Source organism: Crocuta crocuta, unplaced genomic scaffold, assembly GCF_008692635.1.
Source record: "Crocuta crocuta isolate KB4526 unplaced genomic scaffold, BGI_CrCroc_1.0 scaffold751, whole genome shotgun sequence".
Taxonomy (NCBI): Eukaryota; Metazoa; Chordata; class Mammalia; order Carnivora; family Hyaenidae; genus Crocuta; species Crocuta crocuta.
In genome coordinates, this window is record NW_027530353.1 from 2,273,455 (window position 1) to 2,293,891 (window position 20,437).

The 20,437-nt window shown below is 61.2% G+C and overlaps 1 protein-coding gene across 1 annotated transcript in view; it reads right to left on the reverse strand.

The window, feature by feature from the left end:
* Positions 1 to 20,098, reverse strand: part of ADCY1 (adenylate cyclase 1) — an 87,511-nt gene extending 67,413 nt beyond the window's left edge. The window contains exons 1-2 of the mRNA XM_077765789.1: positions 20,034 to 20,098; positions 5,701 to 5,850 (exon numbers count right to left, since the gene is read on the reverse strand). Of these exons, the coding sequence (XP_077621915.1) occupies positions 5,701 to 5,814 (114 nt within the window). The 5' untranslated portion in view covers positions 5,815 to 5,850; positions 20,034 to 20,098. The remainder of the gene's footprint in view (positions 1 to 5,700; positions 5,851 to 20,033) is intronic.
* Between the last annotated feature and the right edge of the window lie 339 nt (positions 20,099 to 20,437).

Here is a 20,437-nt window from a genome sequence, read left to right on the forward strand (position 1 = left end):
ATGGCCCTGGGGCTGCTGCGGGGGGCGGGGGGGGAGGGTGCGCCTGGGCTCTGCTGGAGGTGCTGGGGGCAGAGCATAGGGGCCTGAGCTCTGCTTGGGGGACCTGGGGTGGAGCATCGTGGCCCAGGCTCTGATGGGGGAACCCAGGATGGAGCGCCATGGCCCTGGCTCTGCTAGGGGGACCTGGGGTGGAGCGTCGTGGCCCAGGCTCTGATGGGGGGTCTGCTGGGAGGACCTGGGTGGAGCGTCGTGGCCCGGGCTCTGCTGGGGGGACCTGGGTGGAGCGTCGTGGCTGGGGCTCTGATGGGGGCACCCAGGATGGAGTGCTGTGGCCCGGAGTCTGCTGGGGGGACCCAGTATGGAGCGCCATGGCCCAGGCTCTGTTCCCCGTGTCTGGGCAGTCATGGGGACGACAACACAGGGGGCAGCGCTGGCCCCTGGCCGGCCTCAACCCCATGCCCTGCACATCGACGTGCCAAGGCATCCAGACGAAACCCCCTCCCTACTCAGCACCAGGAGATGAAGGGCCTCAGGGCAGCCATGAACATGGCGCTGGGAACCGGGGCTGCTCCCGCGTGTGCGTGTGACCTGCGTGTTGAGACTCAGGAGGGTTGTCCTGGCGCGTCGCCCAGGACAACGGGGAGCTGGGATGGCGCCTGCCCCGCACACCTGCTCAGCTCACGCGTGGAGCTGGCAGCCTGGCGATCTGCTTCTGAGGCCGCATCAACACATTTCATCGGCCGTGGGCTTCCCGAATCCTTGCCTTCCTTCTCGAATCTGTTTCTGCAGCAGACGCCGCCCATCTGGGAACCCGGTTTGCAGATACCCTGGCGCGTACTCATCTCATCCTGAGAACGGCCCTCGTATCTATTTTTAGCCCAGCTTTATCTGCTGCCGCGCTTACCCCCAGGCCCTTCTTTGTGCTCCACAGCTTTCCAAGTTCAAAGACCCACCTTCAGACATTTTTTCTGAAGGCAGAAGATCCTTGTTAAAAGACCCTCTGCGTCCTTTCAGAGTATTTGAACTTGGGGACATGCACACCCAAACCCTCTGCCGAGCCATGGCTCAGGACACGTGGGGCTCGAAAGGGGGAACGTGGCTGGTGTTAGGGAGGGTCCCAGGTCCTGGGGGTCAGCCTCCACTGTCACAGTGAGTTCAGCAGAAAGAACCCCTCGGACCACCCACCTCCTGCAGCTCAGCCACGACCCTGCACAGAGGCTGATTTGTGGAATGGGGGGGGTCTCTGCACCCCCAAGTCCTTCCCAGAGGAGTCCGCTGTGGAGACACTGACAACACACGTAGCTTTTTCCAAGTACAGCACAGAACCTTCTAGAAGTGGAGTATGTGTCCCCACAGCAGACCGCTCCCATCCACCCTCTCCCCCACCCTGGGGCTCCACAGGCTGCTCTGGGAAGGGCCACAAGCTGTTCCTACAGTCCCAGCTCTGGGACACTGGGGCAGGACCAGGTCAGGAGGTTAACACCTCAGGGTCTCCAGCCAAAGTGGTTGTACTTTCCTCTAGATTTACCTCCAAAACCAGAAACTGTTAGTTCTAAGCAACAGGGGACGGGAGGGATGAGCACCTCCACCCCCAGGTGGGGGGAAGGGGGGGTCTAGGCACCAGACACCCTGCCGCCTGCACCCAAGAGGAACTGACCTACGTGGAGCGAGAACATCCTCCGCCAGATCTGCAAACATGGACAAGGGCCTGCCAGCCTGGGCTCCAGAGCCGCACGGCCAACAGGGTCCCGTCCGGGAACAACATGGCCCGGCTGCTGGACAGATGAGGGTTCTAACGTGGGGTGTTTGCATTTCAGAACAGGGCCCTCCCCTCTCCTCCCGCAAGCTGGGCGGCCACACAGGCCAGCCCATCCTGCAGGCACAGCCCCAGGAGAAGCGGGCGCTGCTATCTCCTGTGCCAGGAAGCCTCCAGCCTCTGCTCTGGGGTGCACATGCGTGCCCCGCCCCCAGCCCCAAGTTCTCCCCTCCCCCTTGACCCCAAAGGTGAGCCTGACCCCGCCTCCTGCCTGCAGGTACACTCGGAGCCCGGGAACAGGGTCACACACCTTCCACGGCATGCAGAGCCGTGTCTCCCTCCCTCTTCTCCCATGGCCTCCCAGCCGAGGCCACAACAAATAAGGCCTCCCATGGCCTGAATTTGTACACAAGGAAGCACGAGGCGAGAGGAACACATCTGGGGACACAGGGCCCCTCCTGAAGGAGCATCGGCTCCTCTGCACCCACAGGGACACATACGCCAGAGGAATCCAAACGGCACCCGTGGGAGAGCGGTATCCGCATCAGGGAGCAGCCAGGAGGTGCCACGTTCTAACAGACAGCGGGGTGCAGACAAGGACCAGACGCATCACCGGGGATGCGCTCCAGAACCCGAGAGGCTTCCCACCCAGGGACCTCGGGCCTGGGAATCTGCATTTCTGGTGGGCCCCCAGGAGCCCCGCTCAGAGAGCCACTGCGGCCCAGAGCCGAGTGCCTGGGTGCAACTTGTAAAGACAAAAAAGAGCACAACAGTATTGGCCAAGCAGCCACAGATCCAGGAAGAGAAATGTGGCCGTATCTGCTCTCCCAAAAACATAACGGAGGGAATTCTTCAGGCCTCTGTGAACCCAGACGCTCATGGGGAATACCATTTTTAAAACACAGTGTCCAGGGGTGCCAAGGGGGCTGGGTCAGTTCAGCATCCGACTTCGACTCAGGTCATGATCTCACGGCTGATGAGTTTGAGCCCCGCGTTGGGCTCTGTGCTGACAGCTCAGAGCTGGGAACCTGCTTCAGATTCTGCGTCTCCCTCTCTCTCTGCCCCTGCCCCTCCCCCTCTTGAACGCACACTCTCTCTCAAAAATAAACATTAAAAATGTTTTAAATGACAACAGTATCTAACCTCGGTGCCAAAAAGGGAGAGTTGAGCACGAGCACATATGCACACAGGGTCGCGCATGCACACATACACACGCAGGGGAGAAGTAGCGGAGCCCTCTGCGAGAAAATGAAGAAAATATGACTCTTCGGACCCCAGAACAACAATTCTCTCCCGTACAGGGGAGAGAATGTGCACAAAGAGCAGACCAGGGACAATAGAGTGCTCGCCAGGCTCGTGGGACTGGGCGGCCTCCACCATTCTGCAGATTCCCCGCGGAAGAACGTCAGCCCTGAGCCTCCGTGAGGCTGAGCTCCAGGAAGGGCAGCAAATGTATGAGAAGAAATGAAAATAGACAAACAGGGCGAGCAAAAGGAGATATCAGAAAACAGAAAACAGGAGGAAAAGCAAAGGAAAGGTGCAGAACCACACGGAACGACCCCAAATGCTGCTTTTTCCAGGATGTCAGGGGCCTGGGACCTGGCGGGGGGGCCACGTTGGGATCCTGTGGGGGCCACAACCCTGTGGTCAAGCACCTTGGAAGCGGTCACGAGGCTGTCGGCTTGTGGGGGTGACACCCACCTAGAGGAATACCAGGGCATAGCCCCCAAGGACGCACGATGGTACACACATGTGTTCGTGCATGTGTACAAAGACACTCGCATGCACATGCATACTTCCACACACACATATGCACGCATCCATATGTATACACACACGCACACACCAACACACATCTGCATACATGCACATACATACGCACGTGCACACACTCATACCAACACACATCTGCATACATGCACATACATACGCACGTGCACACACTCATACCAACACACATCTGCATACATGCACATACATACGCACGTGCACACACTCATACCAACACACATCTGCATACATGCACATACATACGCACGTGCACACACTCATACTCATATCCAAGTTTGCATATGCGTATATGTGTGTACACAGATATTGTTATACACAAATAAACACTTATACTCACATCCACGCACGTACACATATACACAAATATATGCACGTGTGCACACACTTATACACATCCACATGTTTTCACACACATACATCTGTGTACACAGACATATACACACAGAATACACACGTGTGTGCACACATTTATATGTACACATGCCCACATATGCACACATCCACATGTATGCAGGCACATGTACACACGTCCCCTCTTACCCATATACACACATGCACATGCATGTACAAAAACCTAGACATGCACAGAGTCCACACAAAAGCAAATCCACACACATGTAGACAGACATGTATACACACATACACTTCCGTGCATGCTCCACATGTCCATACCTACATGTACAGACACATCCAAACGCATACAGGTGACACGCGTGTGCATGCATGTCACACATGTGCATGTATGTATATGCACAGATGTTTACCTCCAACAGACAAGCCCACCCGCAGACACACACACACGATCTAAACACATGTACGTTATCTACTTCTAAACCTCACCCTACCTTCATTGTAAACACTAGGTAGCCTTATAGTATCTATAAATAAACACATGTGTGTGCAGGCTTTAAACGTGCAGCCAGGACTCCACACCTCCTATGTGCAAGAAGGCAGGCTCGCGTGTACCAGGCAAGCCCACCTGCCACACCCACGACAATGAGGCTGAGCCCCCGACACTCCGGTGAGGCAGAGTCTGGGGTCTCCCCTGTGAGGGCCTCACCGACCACCCCACGGGCCCCAGGACAGTAGCAGACCAGGAGACAGCACTGAGAGAGACCAGCCCGGGGACACGTGGCTGACGGTGGCTCCAGGTGGTGGGGACCAGTCTGGCTCACCCACAACCTATGCCCCTCAGACTGGCGTGGAGGATCCCGGTGCCCCCCAGGCTGTGGCAGGAGCCGGGCAGGGTGCCCCCCAGGCTCATGGCTGAGCTGCTAGCACAGGGCCACCGTGACGGCACTCTTAGAGCACTGGAGGCTCTGTGGGTCGCGCCAGCCAGCGGGTCAGGGCCCACCACACCGGCACTAAGGCCCTGCCTCGTACCCCCCAGCTCTGGGAAGCTGACTGCAGCTGGATCCCACCCCAACAGCCCCCCCAAGCAACAACTACACCACCACCCGTGCTCCTTAGCATCTCAGCCCCCTTTAGGGCGACAGGCCCACTGGACCAGCTCTGCGGCTCTCCCTGACGCCCCAGCCCCACCCCGTCACCTGGGCGCATCTGTCTCACCGATGGGGAAACTGAGGCTGGGGACCACAGAGGGTGGCAGATCTCCACCCCCACGTCTAGGGAGCCCCCACTGCTACCGCCTTGTCTCCTCGGACTTGCTGAGGGACCAACCTGGGCCTGAGGTCCCTAACCACCCCCACCCCATGGTCTGTACTCCCCGCGCTGTGCCCCCTCACCCTGCCCTGTTCATACACCCAGCTCCGTGCTCCCTGGCCAGGTCCCTCACCCCGATCTCCCCACTCCATGCCCCTCCCCACAGCTGTGCTCCCCACTCTGTGCTCCCTGGCCAGGTCCCTCACCCCGATCTCCCCACTCCATGCTCCTCCCCACACCTGTGCTCCCCATTCTGTGCCCCTCACCCTGCCCTATACTCCCCTCTCCATGCTTCTTCCCCGCCCTGTGTTCCCCTCTCTGTGCCCTGGTTCCTCACTTTGTCCTCCCCGCTCTGTGCTCCCTGTCCCAGGTTCCTCACTCTGTGCTCCCCTCTCCGTGCCCCCCCTCCCCACCCCGTGCTCCCTGCTCCAGGTCCCCCCCCCACACCTTGCCTGCTGTGCCCTTGCAGACGAGATCCCCACCGCACTGACCTGCTTCTCGTTCTCGTCCTCCAGCCTCAGCCGATCTTCGATGCAGTTCCGGGCCTGCAGGAAGGCTTTCCGCTGGGAGCGCTCGGCCAGGACCCGCACAAAGACGCCGTACATGTTCACACTGAGGAAGAGCAGGGCATTGGCACCAAGCTGGAGGGGAAAGAACAGTACAGAGCACCATGCGCGTGGGGCACTAGCTCAACAGAGGCTCCTCGACGCCCCCTGACAGCCGGCACGCAGATGACCATGCTGCCCGGGGCACTGCGTGGGCGGGCCTGACCCACAGCACCAAGCAGGCACCACACGGCCACGAGCCATCAAGGCCGGCACATCCTGCCTTCTGGGCTTGTCACGGGGCAGAACAGTGTGCCAGGTGTGTCCCCGAAATGCACATGAAAGCCCTGTTCTCCAGGACCCCAGAGCGGGACGGCATTAGGACATGAGGTCTTCTAGGAGGTAATTACGTGGGAATGAGGTCACTAGGGAGGGGGGAAGCCCACGTGACTGGCGTCCTCACAAGAGGAGACCAGGACACAGACACGCGGTGAGGGACGACCCTGTGAGGGCCGGGGAGGAGACGGTGTCCAAGCCATGGGCTGGGCTGTGCTGGGCATGATGGCCGCCCTAGGTCACCCTCCGAGGAAATAGGAGCGTGAGGAGACAGCAGCCGCTCAACGACGGAGCAGCAGAGGAGGGTGATCAAAACCAAGAGGAAGAAAGGACCACGTCACCGGTGATCACGAGGCGTCACCGGAGGTGAGTGAGCATCCAGAGCCCCGTGCTCGGCCCTCGCGGCCTTCCAGGGACGGGAATAAGGAGGGGCCGGCTAGGAGGACCCATCCGGGGCACTGCCCAAGGCCCACACTTGGAGGCTCGCACCTTCTGGAGCAGGGAGGAGGCCTTGAGGGACATCCTGCTTTCAGCAGCCCTAACTCAAGGCCGGTCCAGACCACCCGGGAAGCCACGGTGGCCATGCCACAGGTCGTTGCAGCCCCGGGGAGGATCGGACCCCACCTCCCCGCTCAGCCTCCTCTGCTGGTCTGTCCCACCTCGCTTGGGCACAGGGCACGCTCACAGAGAGAGGAGCCCACCTGCCTCACAAAGGGCCACAGGGTGTCTGGGAGTCACACGAAGCCGCAAAGAGGTTGGGTTTCTGTGTCTGAGGCAACAGGGGCATTTCCCGCAGGTTCTGAGGGTCACTGTGGCTTCTGAACCAAACGGAAATACGTCCACCTAGCACTGTGACCCGTGCATGGCTGCTCGGGACAAAAGAAACACGGGGCGGGGGGGGGGGGGGGGGGGNGGGCAGGCCGCAAGCCGCGCGGATGGAGAGCCAGCAGCCCTGGTTGGGGTTGGAGCGGGCCAGGGTGCAGCCCAGGGACCATGCAGGGACAGACTGGGGCCCACCGAGGGCATGTGGCACCTCCTGTGTCCAAGCCCGGGAGAGCGTGACTCGTCCCTCAGGAAGGACATGCGGGGCCGGGGTGGCAGACGGCAGAGCTGTTCAAGGAGGTGACGGGGATGTGAGAAAGCCGGGCACATGGATCCCCAGGGCCTGGCACTCAACCGTCCTCCCCCAAAACCGGAGTGAGCTCGCCTGCATGCCCAGCAGCCCAACTCACGTACACCTGCCGGAGTTCACGGCTCAACACGCTCGGGAATGTACCTGCAACAGCGCCTCCCACACACCGCGCTGTCCCTGTGAGGGTCAGGGAGCCGCCTGAGTCCTATAACCACGGTGCCCACGGTGACCTGTCATCTCTGTGTGTCCCTGCTCACATCCATGTGACTCACTCACCTCCCTAACACCTGCTCACCTCCCTGTGCCCTGCCTCCCTGTGACCTGATGGTCTCTATGTGATGGGCCATCTCCTGTTCCTCTAAAGCCACTGATCCACCAGAGCTGGAGCACTCCTTGCCTGAAGCCGGTGTGGGGCTGGAAGAAAATGCTTCTGTGGTGCTGAACCAGCCTCTCACCAGGCACGGGGCAGGGGCTGGTGCAGCCCTCCCAGGGGCACTGTGCCGTGTCCCGGTGACCAGGGCAGTGTCCTCTATGCTCTCAGACTATCTGCCCTATTTGTGGATCAGCTCCCGTGAGCTGTTTGTGGAGGCAGCAGGAAGCCTGGCATGTATGAAACAACTGAGGGCGGGTTTGCAGAATCAGTATTTAAACACGATCTGAGCATGGTGCCCACAAGCACGGTCCTGGGCACTTTTCCAAACTTCAAACAAGCACGCGTCACTGCACAGAGCACGCGGCTCCTCCTGGGTGACACCCAGCCCGTCTGGCTTCTAGCGCCCCTCCCAGCCTGGGCTTCATGTCCCAGAGGCACGTGGGACACCGTCCCACCCCAGCCGGCCACAGTGTCCACGCGAGAGCCCCGGGCCATCCCTTTTCCCAGCAGGGACACAGGCGGAGGACAAGGCCTACCTGGGGGGCCAGCACCCACAGACAGCCCTGCACTGGGGCCAGGACGCGAGTCACACTCACAGGTGGCAGACAAGGCTTTTCCAGAAAGTGAGGCGTCAACTGGGCCCAGTGTATGACTCAGGAAATGTGGTGTCCCCCCAGTGAGGCTGGGGCAGGGGTGGGACACAGGCTGAGGGGCAGACACGTCTGGTCAGGGGAGAAGTCACAGCACAGTGGCGCACGCTGGGTCACCCCCTCCACACACCTTTATCACACCTTCCCTCGGGCCAAGACGGCCCCCCAGGGAAACTGAGGCCCCAGGGGCTGGTCACTAAGTGCCTGCCTGCCCTGGCCACACTGCTGAAGCTGCCCACACAGAGAAGGAGCTGGTGTCCAGCACGTAGGGTGTGGTGGGCGCAGAGGTCTTCCAGGTGGCTGGTCCCCCTGCCTGGTAGTTCACAGCCACACAGCCAGGGGCTTCCCTGCCCCCCCCCCCNATCTGCCCCACACATATGGCCTTTATGCACCCGCCCCACACAGGTGGGAGAAGATAAGGGTCTCCATGCTCAGCTCACACCTCACCTGGCCTCTCCACAATCCTGCCTGGCCTCCTTTATAGAGGTGAAATTGAGGCTAGGGCGTGGGCTGGCTCTCACAGCTGGGCAAGTGAGCAGACGAGGATCCATCTGGCCTGGATTCAGACTCCTCACTGCGCTACCCCTCCACTTCCTGTTCCTAACTAACTCTCCAGACAGTCACAGGCCATGAAGTCAGAGGCCCAGGTTCAAACCCAGCTCCGCCTGCTGCCACAGGACCATGTCTTCACCTGCTGTGTCCTGACATGGGATAACATACCCCTATAACATCACCTTCTCTATTGTAATCAGGGTTCTACCAGCTGGAATCAAACCTGCAGAGATACACCTCCTCATTCAAAACATCCCTTCACCCACCCTCCCATCCATCAACCTACCCATATACCCATCCATCCATCCACCCACCCATCCATCCACCACCTACCCATCCATCCATCTATCCATCCATCCACCCACCCATCTACCCATCAATCCATCTACCCATCCATCTATCTACCCACCTACCCATCCATCCACCCATCCACCCACCCATCCATCCATCTACCCACCTACCCACCCATCTACCCTCCCATCCATCTACCCACCCATCCATCCATCCATCCATATCATCCACGCACCCATCCATCCATCTACCCATCCATCTGTCCATCCATCCATCCATCGGCCCATCTATCCATACGTGCATATACACTCACATGCATCCATCCATCCACCTACTCATCTAGTCATTCCTCCAACCATTTATCCATCCATCCATATCACTCATCCATCTATCCATCATTTGTGCACCAATCCATCCATCACCACCCAGCCATCTATTAATCTACTCATTTATCCACACATCCATTCATCCATCCATTCTTCATGTACCCATCTATCTATCCACCCATACACCCCCCGACATCCATCCGTCTATATAATCCATCCATCTATCCATCATCATCCACCCACCCATCTATTCATCCATCTACCCATCATCCTCCCATCGCCCACACCCATCCATCTACTCACCTGTCCATCCATCCATCCATCCATCCATCACCCATCCTTTCAACCATCCTCTGAAACACAGCATGAGCTGGGCCTCAGACCTGTGTCCCCTCCCTGCTGAGCTGGCAGGGCCTCCTTGCCTTAGACAGGCCAGCTGGCTGCAGGAATCCTGGGGGCCTCCTGGGACAACAGGGGTGACAGACACCTACATCAAAGCACTTCTGGGAGGTGAAAATGTGTGTGTGAGCTCTGGCTTGGGGGCACACATGGGCCACCCTGCTTCACACCAGCCCAGTCACACACATCTGCTACAAAGGAGACCATTGTCTCAGATGGGAGCTGAGGTCAGGGTCGGGGAATGGTTTGTCCTACGTGACACAGGAATTACTGCAGAGTGGCAGCGGTTCAGAGTCCTTGGTCCCGCCCGTGCAGGCACCACACTGACACTTCTGGGAACCATCTAGAACACGTGTGAAGTAGTAACGCACGTGGGTCATGGAGAAGCAGTCTCTGGTCAGGGAACCAGCATCAACTGCAAACGAGCAAACCTCCCAGAGCCATCAACCAGGGCACGTGCTTGCTGCAGAAAAAGCAACACACAACATCTCACACAGCATCTCAGGTCCCGAGCCCACCTGACCGCAAAGCACGGGAACCACAGGGCCACAGCGGGCCATCTCCGCCCAGCATGCTGCCTCAGCAGGAAGTCCTGTTCCCGCTCAGTCAGCTCCACTGATGCTGATGCTGAACAAAGAGCCGCAGCCTTGGGTCACCAGCAGGGCTCCCAGGCTGCTGGTGGAAAGTGCTGAGCCCATGGCCAGAGCGGCGGGGAAAACCACTCAGGGCCCCTCCCGTGTGGCCAGGAGGGGTGGCAGTGGGTCAAAGCAGACCCCCACCCCGTAAACCCCAGCAGACAGCCAGTGGGACAGGTGCCTCGGGGAAAGGGACAGGATCACCTAGAGACAGGTGTGCACGGTTCCCAGGTAAGCAGCCGACCCCCCCCTCCCCCCCACACACACAGCGGGCACCATCAGACCTTTGAGAGGGAGCCTGTAGGGAAGGGAGGAGCCGTCCACTGCGGCAGACAGGCTCCTCCCGCCCTGGCAGTGACCAAGTGGAGGAGACAGGCTCTGAGTGGAGTCAGAGGTGGATTAAAAATGGACAGAACTGGGTCTGGCACGTGGAAAGGAGACCAGTTCCTGCAGTGACCACAGAGCCACAGACCCAGCCAGAGGTTAAAGGCCACAACCTGGAGGGGAAAGGTGGGAAGGCAGTTATTGAAAGCATGGGACCACCTTGTGTCTGTGTCCCCTTCCCCAGGAGGAGCAGGAGGGGGCTTCCACTCATCTGCTCTGCCGGTCAGGGGCACAGTAAGAACCACGGCCTCGTCGCCATGGGAACCCCGCAACAGATGGCATCTCCTGCGACTCCCGAAAGATGACCTCTCCCTGTATTTGCCTCACTTTGTCATTCTCTTGGTGCAGGTGCTGACCACGCCCCTCAAGTCCCCAAGGCCACCTTGCAAAGCAGAGCATCGCCAGCAGGCTTCCCAGGGGTGGGACCCGACCCAACCCTCCTTCTCCCCCTCCCCCTCCCACAGTCCCCAGCTGCTATCACACACTGGCTTTTGGCAGGGCCGCCTTCTCTGGCCCTTGTCAAGTGTGCACCTGGGGCACATGAGGAATTCTGTGTGCTGGCCTGTGCTTCATCACCCAGCATCCCCGCCAGGCCTCCCTGGCCACCCCCTCCAGCCTCTCTGGCCCGGCAGCCTGGGCCACTCCAGCTTGCTCCCACATCTCCCTGTGCCGCTGACCCCGCAGCACGGGGACAGGTATCTCCCCTCCGGGCCCGCCCTGCTGGCACGGCAGCTCCACTACAGGCAGGACACAGCCCCCTGCCCCCTGAAGGCACACTTCCTGCCTGCACCCATACTTGTCACATAAACCGTTAGCTGCACGGACGCTCTGGAGTGACGTGGGTTGTGCTTACCGGAAGCGTCATCCTGAATTTCACAATCACTGAGAAATTTCGAGATAAATAACCTGACCCAAAAGACCCTTTAGAAACCACAGGCCACTGCTGAGGCTGTGGCAGGAGGCTGGGCAGCACCCAGGAGGCAGAGGTAAGAGGAGCCTGGAGGCCACACGGGGAGCCAGGCCGTGGGCCCTGACCAGGCAGGAAGCCGTCTGGACACCAGCTGGACACGCAGACGCCGCGGTGACCCAGGAGCGCAGTTCTCGGGTGTACAGGGCCCTGAGGCCAAGCCTGCCACTGCCCACATTTACCAGGGAGGGCACGTGGCCAGGAGTGACTGGAACTCCAGCCCCCGCTTAGCCATCTCTAGATCCGGGCACTGGGTGGATGGGCCCGAGGGTCCTGCAGCTTCAGTGCTGCCAGGCTTATTGAGTGCAGATGCCCTCAGGATGCAGGCACCCCGGATGAGGACCCGGTGACACGTCCTGGGGAGTCAGGAGGCGCCGGCCACGCGGGGTTGCAGGAAGGCTGCGAGCAGACTGTTGAGATGGATGGACTTAGATGCAAGGTCCATTCAGCGATGGAGGCCCCGGCCTCTGACAGGACATGAGGTCTGGAAAGGGGCGGCACTGCAGGAGGGGGCAGGGCCACAGGGCTCAGAGGGGTGCCTGGGCCGTGGGGGCCAACCGGAGGAGTCCTCTGGAGTGGCCTAGGCAGGAGGCCAGCACCCACCTTCTAAACACATGTCCTCAGCCCTTAAAATAAAAACTGCAGGAAGACAGGGACAGACACCCTTTTGCGACTGTCCCTTCTCTTCGATTCCTTCCTCCCACCTTTGGGGTGGGACCCCAAACATGAACGCCGGGGACGCATATAGCTGCTGTGCCATCTGTCAAGGTGACCAACCAGTCAGTTCGTCCTCATCTGCCAGGGTGCTGGTCCTCTCCCAAGTGGACCGAGGGCAGCCAGTCTCCCACGCCTGCTCCTCTTTCCTCCCGGGAAGCCTCCTCCCCATGCCCAGGCGCTACAGCTTTCGCCTGGTAGGAGGGCTCTAACTGCCGGGGCCAGGGTATCTCAGAGGTGGCCTCACCAACAAAGTAAGTTCCTGCACTGCACGGTCAGACGCCCAGCGGGCCGCTCATCCTGCCGGAGGACTGTCGTCCCCGCCCTGCGCACAGGGGGCCCTCCAACGGATTTCTCGAGATGGGATCTTTTGGGAAGGCACACTTGGGGAAGACTGGGTGGCGGCATCTGCCCGGGGAGCCCCAGGGCACACCTCTCCATGGCAACCTCTGAAGCCAGGTGTCCCCACGTCTTCCTACAGAATCACCTGGTCACATACCCAGCCCACCTAATGATGCAACCCACCAGGCTGGAGATTTTCCCCAGGTTCAGGACTTTTAATTCCCCCCATGACTGTCTGAGCTCACGGCCAGAGGCAGGCCAGAGATGGCCGCCACGTGGATGAGCACTTGGCATGCAGAAATGATGCAGGAGGTGACTCGGGTCACCATGAGCCTCCCAGGGATGAAGGGGACCCCGGGCTACAAGGTCAAGAGCAAAGGGGAGAGGAGACCCCACCCATCCGGGGGTCTCCTCCAGGGAGGCCCAACTGGGCCACAGGGATGGGCACTGTTCCCACAGGAGGGAGACGGCAGAGGCCGTCCAGCAGGCCCTCCAGGAGGACATCTGCCCAGCTGGCCCGAATCGAGGCGGCCACACCCGGTGGCCCCGAGAGCCAGAGGCCCCTCCCAAGACAGACGGCAGAGCTGGTGATCAGCATGTCCCAGGGCTGCACTCAGGCTTTACAAGCTGGTGGTGATACAGGACAGAAGCTGCTGGATGTGTGTTGTCCCAGAGAGCTGTGCTCTCGGAGCAGCCTTTGGAAGGGGCAGTAACACGCCACAATAACCAAGAAGTCTGTGCCTATTGAGAGAGTACCTCGAAATGTAGCCAGTCACTGCAGCCCCCGGGGTCACTTCCCCCCACACCCCTGGGTCACTGCCCCTCCCACCTCATGATTGCAGCCCCCACCTCATGGTTACTGTCCCCCATACCACCGGGTCACTGCCCCCCATACCCCGGGTCATTGCACCCCATACCCCATACCTCAGGGTTACTGCCCCTCCCACCTAGTGATCACTGCCCCCACCTCGTGGTCACTACNACCCTCACCTCATGATCACAGTCCCCCATCCCCTGGGGTCACTGCCCCCACCCCCCATTCAGAAGCACTGGGTCCAGGGTCTAAGGGGCAGAGGAGGATCCAGGGAGGATGCAATCACCTGCCCCTTGCCCCAAGCACGGAAGGGGCGAGTAGGGGAGTGGGAGAACACAGGACGTGAGCCCCGGAGGTGCGGCCTGGCCCTGACTGGACTGCACTCACAGAGCACACAGATAGGAGGGGACACAGGTGTCCCAGCCCTGGTCGCTCGGCCCCATGCTCGAACCTTTCACCTGAACCCCCCACCAGGTGAAGCCCAGGTGGGCTCACTTCATGGGCGGTCACCCCGTGAGGTCACCAGAGGTCATGGAGCCAGAGAGCCCTGGGCCCCGATTCCTTCAGGAGAGATCTCAGTCATGCTAATTAATATAGGTGTGTTATGCAAGCGCACACAAGCATGTCCCCATGTGTGCAGGTGGGTGTATTTGTGTGTGTGAATGTGGACAAGTGTGAGAACGTGTGTGACACATACGTGTCTGAGTGTGTTTGTATGTGCATTTGGGTAAGTGCATGTGTGTGAGTGTGTATACGTGTGTGTGTGTGTACATGTCCCAAACCAGGGGCCACACACGATCAGCACTGCCAGGTGCACAGGGTCCTTTCTGCCGGCCGCTCAGCCCCTCGGTGCAAGCCCAGGTGCCCACAGGGAGGGGCGTCACCCAGGACACCCGGGCTGCCCTGTCCCTCAACCACAACTGGCAGGAAGGGGTGGGACACGCCCCCGAGGACACTCAGTCTGAACAGGCCCCTGCCGCTGGCAGTGTTCCAACATTCGGCCAAGCCCAGACGTGGTTCACAGAGCCGGAGAAGAAGTGCAGGTCCCAGGCCACCAGCAGTGGGGGAGGACTGCAGGTGGCTGTCACCTCACTAAGCACTGGCCCATGCCCAGCAGACTGGAAGGTGTCAGAAGACGTATCCGCTCCTACAGAGCCACGGAGCCACCTGGAGGAAAGCAAGGCACGGGGGTAAGCCCCCCTGCCCCAGGTCCCATAGCCAGGAGCTGCATCCCGCCCTTGCACAAGCCCACCATCCAGTGTGAGTCAGGAAACGGAACAGGGACATTTCTGGGCTCTAAGTCGGCAGGAACACAGCACAGTTACCTGCCCCCTGGGCGCTGAGCCCCAGCCCTTCAGATCTCAGGGAAGGCACAGGTGAAAGGCATCGCCCCAGAACCTGGGGGTTCCGGGAAGGATAGCAGGGCAGCTTTCACAGCAAGTGGGGACCGTGGCAAACAGATACTTCCCCACGGGCCCCGCTCCGGTCTGAGGCAGGCAGCAGCCCCCACGCCCACACGTGTGACCCCTGGCCCCCATGGCATCCCGGGACCTCCAAACAGAAGCCTGATCAGACCCCTCTGCTAAAAAGGCTTGAAGGGCATTGGTGCTGTCTTCCGAAGAAACCGGAAATGCTCACGTGCCCTGCAGCCAGCACCTGCCCTCCTCCCACACCCACCTCCGGGCTGAGCAGCAGCCAACAGCCCTTAGCCTCATCTGTCCAGGATCCCGGCTGGAGCGCAGTGGCCTCAGGAAGCTTTCCTGAGCCCTCCTTCCACCCTGTCCCCTTCATACGCCTCTGAAGGTCACACAGACTCCCCAGCACAGACCTGGTTTCCCAGGTCCCACGGCCAACTATAAATCCTGGAGGCGGGGGTCTCGTTCCCATGGGCTCCCAGCCCCTGCCCCAGGTCTGGCATCCAAGCATGGACCACAGAGCTATCAAGAGAAGGCGCGTCTGCCCAGCCTGTCCCCGGCACCTCCACCAGGTCCACCGGTGAGGGCCAGACTCCAGCACACCCCCAATCCCGGGGGCCCGGCACATGCTGGGGCGGCAAAAAGGGTGCCCAGGACCACCCCGAGGGGAGCAGCCCGGAGCCGTGGCCTGAAGCTGGGGTGTGTGCCGTAGGTGTCTAGGCCCCTATTTCCCGTCAGCCTTAGCCCTGCTGGCCCAGCATGGGCCATTCCAGGTACTTGTTCGAGTCAGAGCCCAGCAGGGAGGATAACATGAATCTGCAACGGACAGACCAGGCTGTGAGGCAGTTCAGGCTCTGGGAATCAGGTGTTCCCCGGGGACGCCCACCGGACACAGACCTGGAGGCGGCACCGCACACCACCTGGGGCCCACGGAGTGGCCAGGGCTGTGAGCATGCAGAGGGATGAGAAGCCCGAAGCGCTAAGAGCCCTGCCCCGCCACCAGGAGGCCTGCGGAGAAGGGGTCCAGCCGAGAACAAGGAGGCTGTCACGGGGTCACTCCTCAGCAAGACAGAGAAAGCCACTCCCCGAGCCTTCACACGGTGGCGGCCCTGAGCCAGGAGGACCCACCTGTCTTCGTCCCCCTTGCGCCCCCACCCAGCAGCATGGGGTCAGCCAAGGCATGTGGCTGCACTGACAGGTAAGCACACAGGGTGACAGGGCGCAGCCAAGATGGGGGAGGAGAAGGGGAAGAGGGGCCAGCCTGGGCCTGGCTGGGGGGCAGGGGCAGGGCAGCAGGGGCTGGAGGCCCGGGCAGGGGGTCCAGCAGGGGCAGTGCCCAGCTGAAGGAGGGGCCCTACTTGGTAAGGGCCCAGCCATGAAGTAGGGCAGCAGGGGCGGGGCCTGTGGAGGGAGGGGCTGGAGAGGACGTTCTGGGGCCTGAGCCAGGGGGTGCATGGNTTCTGAGACTAGTGACATCGCCGGCCCGCCAGCAGCTCTAGGGGTCCCCCAAGAGTTCAGAGGCGTTAGAGGGGCACAGTGGGACTCCAGCCAACTCCCACTTCGCCAAAACGAGGGGATGGTGGTTTCTGTGGTCCTGCCAGCAGTTTGGAACTGGGCAGGGCACTGAATAGATTTCACTTCCGAGGGCAGACCACCGAGAGAAACCACTGTGCACACCACAGCGGACCCCGCGTGGGCCCAAGACAATACAGCAATCTTACCCCGCCCTGGCCCAGAAGTGGTCGTTTGGGGCCCATAGGGGGAGGGGCCACACCCGACAGAGGAAGCTGGGGCCAGCAACGGCGCAGGGGGCCTCCCGTGGGGGCACCCTGAGCCAGCCACTCTTCTCCAGACACACCCCTCTCCTCACCACCACTCCAAGGGCGCGACCTTGGCGTGCACACACAGTCCCCAAACAGCCACTCTGTCCTCAAGTGCCACCATGGGGAGAAGGGGTCACATGTGTGGCATCTCCCCTTCCCTCCTCACCCCTCCCAGCACCCCAGAATCCANAGCAGCTCTGCTCACCACTCCACCCCCACACCCCCACCTGGGCCCCAGGTCTCCAGCCAGACCGCAGGTGTTCTGGAACATGATGCCTCCAGTTCTGACACATTGCTCAGTTAAATAAAAACAAATGGCTTACTTTAGATGCAACCAGTGGGCAGGGAGCAGGGGCAGGAGGGACGGGCTCTTCCTGCTCCTCCTGGGGGCTGGGCTGAGTGGAAATGAGACCCTGTCCCTAAACCTTTCTGCCTTGAGGGCAGCAGCAGGCGCCCCTCTGGGCAAGGCCAAGGCAGCTGAGCACCAGCCCCAATGTCAGCTGTGCAGTCACAGCCCCCTGGGTCCCCTTACCCTCTCAGGTCCCCACAGCACATGGGCCACGTCCCAAGGTCTGCACACCAGGGCAGAACAGGGCTGCTGCAGGAAACCCCTGGGCCCTCTGCGGAGGGGCAGGGGCTCTGAGAGCCCCCACTTGAACCCAGGTCTCAGTGCCCCAAGCAGCTGTCCCCAGCACGCGGGACACTCCGTGAATGTGCAGCAAAGCCATCAGCCCTGGCACAGACTGCCTCAGTCACCCCACCCCTGCACCGCCTCAGTCACCCCCCACCCACGCACAGACTGCCTCAGTCACTCCCCTCCCACCCCACTGCACGGCCTCTTTTGGGCCTCTACCTTCAGCCCCGCAGGGCTTCTGCTTGCCCCAAACCAGATACTGAGGAATACAGAGTGTCCAAAGGAGGCCGCACTGCAGGGTGGCAGGGACACCGTCATCGAGCAGCAGTGAGAAGCAGGGGACCCGCCTGGTTGGTATATGGGGTCCCACCTTCCCCACGTGCCTCCCGGCCAGACTGCCAAGCTGCTTAAGGACAGGCTCATCCATGCCTGGGGGACACCTAGGCCCTCATCAACACTCCTCTGCACCCCCATCTGTTTGTCTGAATGGCCACCGCTACTAGCATTTGTAGACTCGAACAGGAACATTCTAAAGCCAAAATGCTATGGAAGCAAGAGACTTTGAATATGTGCTCTTCCAATGGGTTCTGCCTGTGCCCCAGCCCTCCAGGTGGGGAAACTGAGGCCCTGGGAGGGAAGGGCATGCATTGCCCAGCAGCGGCGAACTCCTGAGGAGGCGAACTCCTGAGGACGGAGGCTCCCTGGATAGGCTCCCTCCCCCGCAGAATGCAGGGGTTCCTCTTACCCTGGGGGCAGAGCTCCCTATGCCCGAGGCACCTTTACAGATGCTTTCCTCTCCCTGAATTTTCTAAAACCAATGACCACAAGCTACATAAAAATTTGTTTTAGAAGAAGACAATAGTACAGCTTTTCACCAAATCAGCTGAACCCGATACCCCAGAACGCGAGTGGCCCTAGGCCTGTCCAGGTCAGCTCAGGACCGTCTCCACCTGGGGCTGACCTGGCGGCTGGGCCTCCCCACTGGTCCTGGAGGCTGTCCTGCTGGGGGGCCTGGCTGTGGGGACCAGCCAGCCAAGGGGGGAGGGCTGCGGGGGAGGGGCTCAGGAGCCCTTCCTAAGGGCTTCCAGCAAGGACCACGTGCTGCCCATGAGAGGCAAGAGGGAGGCGTGCTGGAGAACCCTCAGAAAGGAACCCCCCTCCCCTCCCCAGGTACAGGCACCCATCTGGCCCTCTTCTCTTTTCTCTGCCTCACCTCTGTCTCTGGCTTTCACCTCTACGTTCTCCCTCTCTTCTCCCCACCTCCACAGGCCCCTTCCCCCACACCCTCTCTGACAGCTACCTTCCCCCCTTCCCTCCTCCTCACCGCCCCTCCCCATGTGCTGGCCTCTCTGGGCCTGAAATGCAGGTCCAGCATTGTGCTCACGCCCCCTCTGACCATGTGGGTCCCTGGCATCCCTCGATCCTTGGGTGATGGATCCTCGGCACCCCCCAGACCCCACTGTCTGATTCCCCTCACTTCCCCCTTCTTTTTTCAAAGCTTGCTCTGTCCAGCTTCCCCTCACCCCATCGCCCCCACCTCCTCCATCTGCCACATTCTCTCCCAGGATGGGCTCTTCCACCCCCTCGGATTCCCCCACCCTCCTGCCAAAATGCCGCCAGAGACAGAAATGAAACCCTCCTTTGGGGCCCTCCAAGCCCCAGTGGGCTGGGCTGGGCTGCACTGCCCACCCCAACCCCAGGCTCTGAAAGCCACACAGGCAAAGACATCTGCCTCCAGCCTCCGGGGTCCTGGGGGCTGGGGAGGATACCGCAGGAAGCAGTAGCGTCCTTGTCCCAGCTTGTGTCTCTCCAGCCTGCCCGGAAGGCAGTGACAACAAAGTTCAGTCGCTGCCAGCCTCAGTCAGGCCACAGCAGAGCGGGGGCAGCAAGGACCAGAGCCCCGTTCGACCTTGGCAAACGTTGTCTTTCTAGACCAGAGCCGGGTCCACAACCGGGCGCTGTTGTGGCTGGAGAGGACTCAAATCCTTGTCCCCTACCCACGTCCCTGGGGTGCCGCAGGCCAGGAGGGGGACTCTGCCAGCCCGGCACGCGGTCCAGGCGCACTGGAAAGGCGCCCGGAGCTGCGCGCTCAGCCAGCGGGAGCCTTGCCCGCCCCGGAGCCCATCCCGCGCCCACTTTCCGTCCCTCCTGCGGGATGTGTGCAGCCAAAGGGCGCCAAACGGGGCTCTGGCCCTGCTTGGCGGCTCACCAGCTGCCTGACCTTGGGCCAATCCTCGCCCCCTCCACGCTCGCGTCTCCACATCCCACACCCAGGGGCTCTTTGTGGACGGTAACTCTGGAAAAGACCGGGTCCTAGCAGCCCCTCACTGCGTCCTCAGCTCGCTGAGTGACCTTGAACGCCCCACCCCCTACTCAGGGCCTCAGTTTCCCCACCTCCCCAGTCTGTAGACGCGCCCCGGGCTTCCGGCGTCCCCAGTCCCACCCGGGCAGGTGTGCCCCAGACCGGACCGAGGACGCGCAGCAGCACTTACCGTCCTCCAGAGACGCGGGCGCTTGTTGGGTACCAAGGTGGCCGTGACCAGCAAGTGCGAGGCGGCCACCACGAGCCCGAAGCCGATGGCCAGCAGGCTGCGCACGGGCAGCAGGGCATAGGACACGAAGGTGACCAGCAGGAGCTGCCACACGCCCTGGTCGGCGGTCGCCGGCCCCGAAGCCGCGCCGGCGTGGGTCCCCGCCGGGCGGCCAAGCGCGAAGGGGCAGCACAGCAGCGCGAAGGTGAGGCTGAAGAGCAGCGCCAGCTGGCCGACCTGCTGCAGCTGGGGCACCTGCAGCGAGCGCACGTTGGTGACCACGAGCAGCGCCAGGAAGAGCACGCAGTGCGCGGGGTGCGACCCCCTGGCCAGGCCGGCCGCGGGCCCCGGCGCGCCCAGCAGCT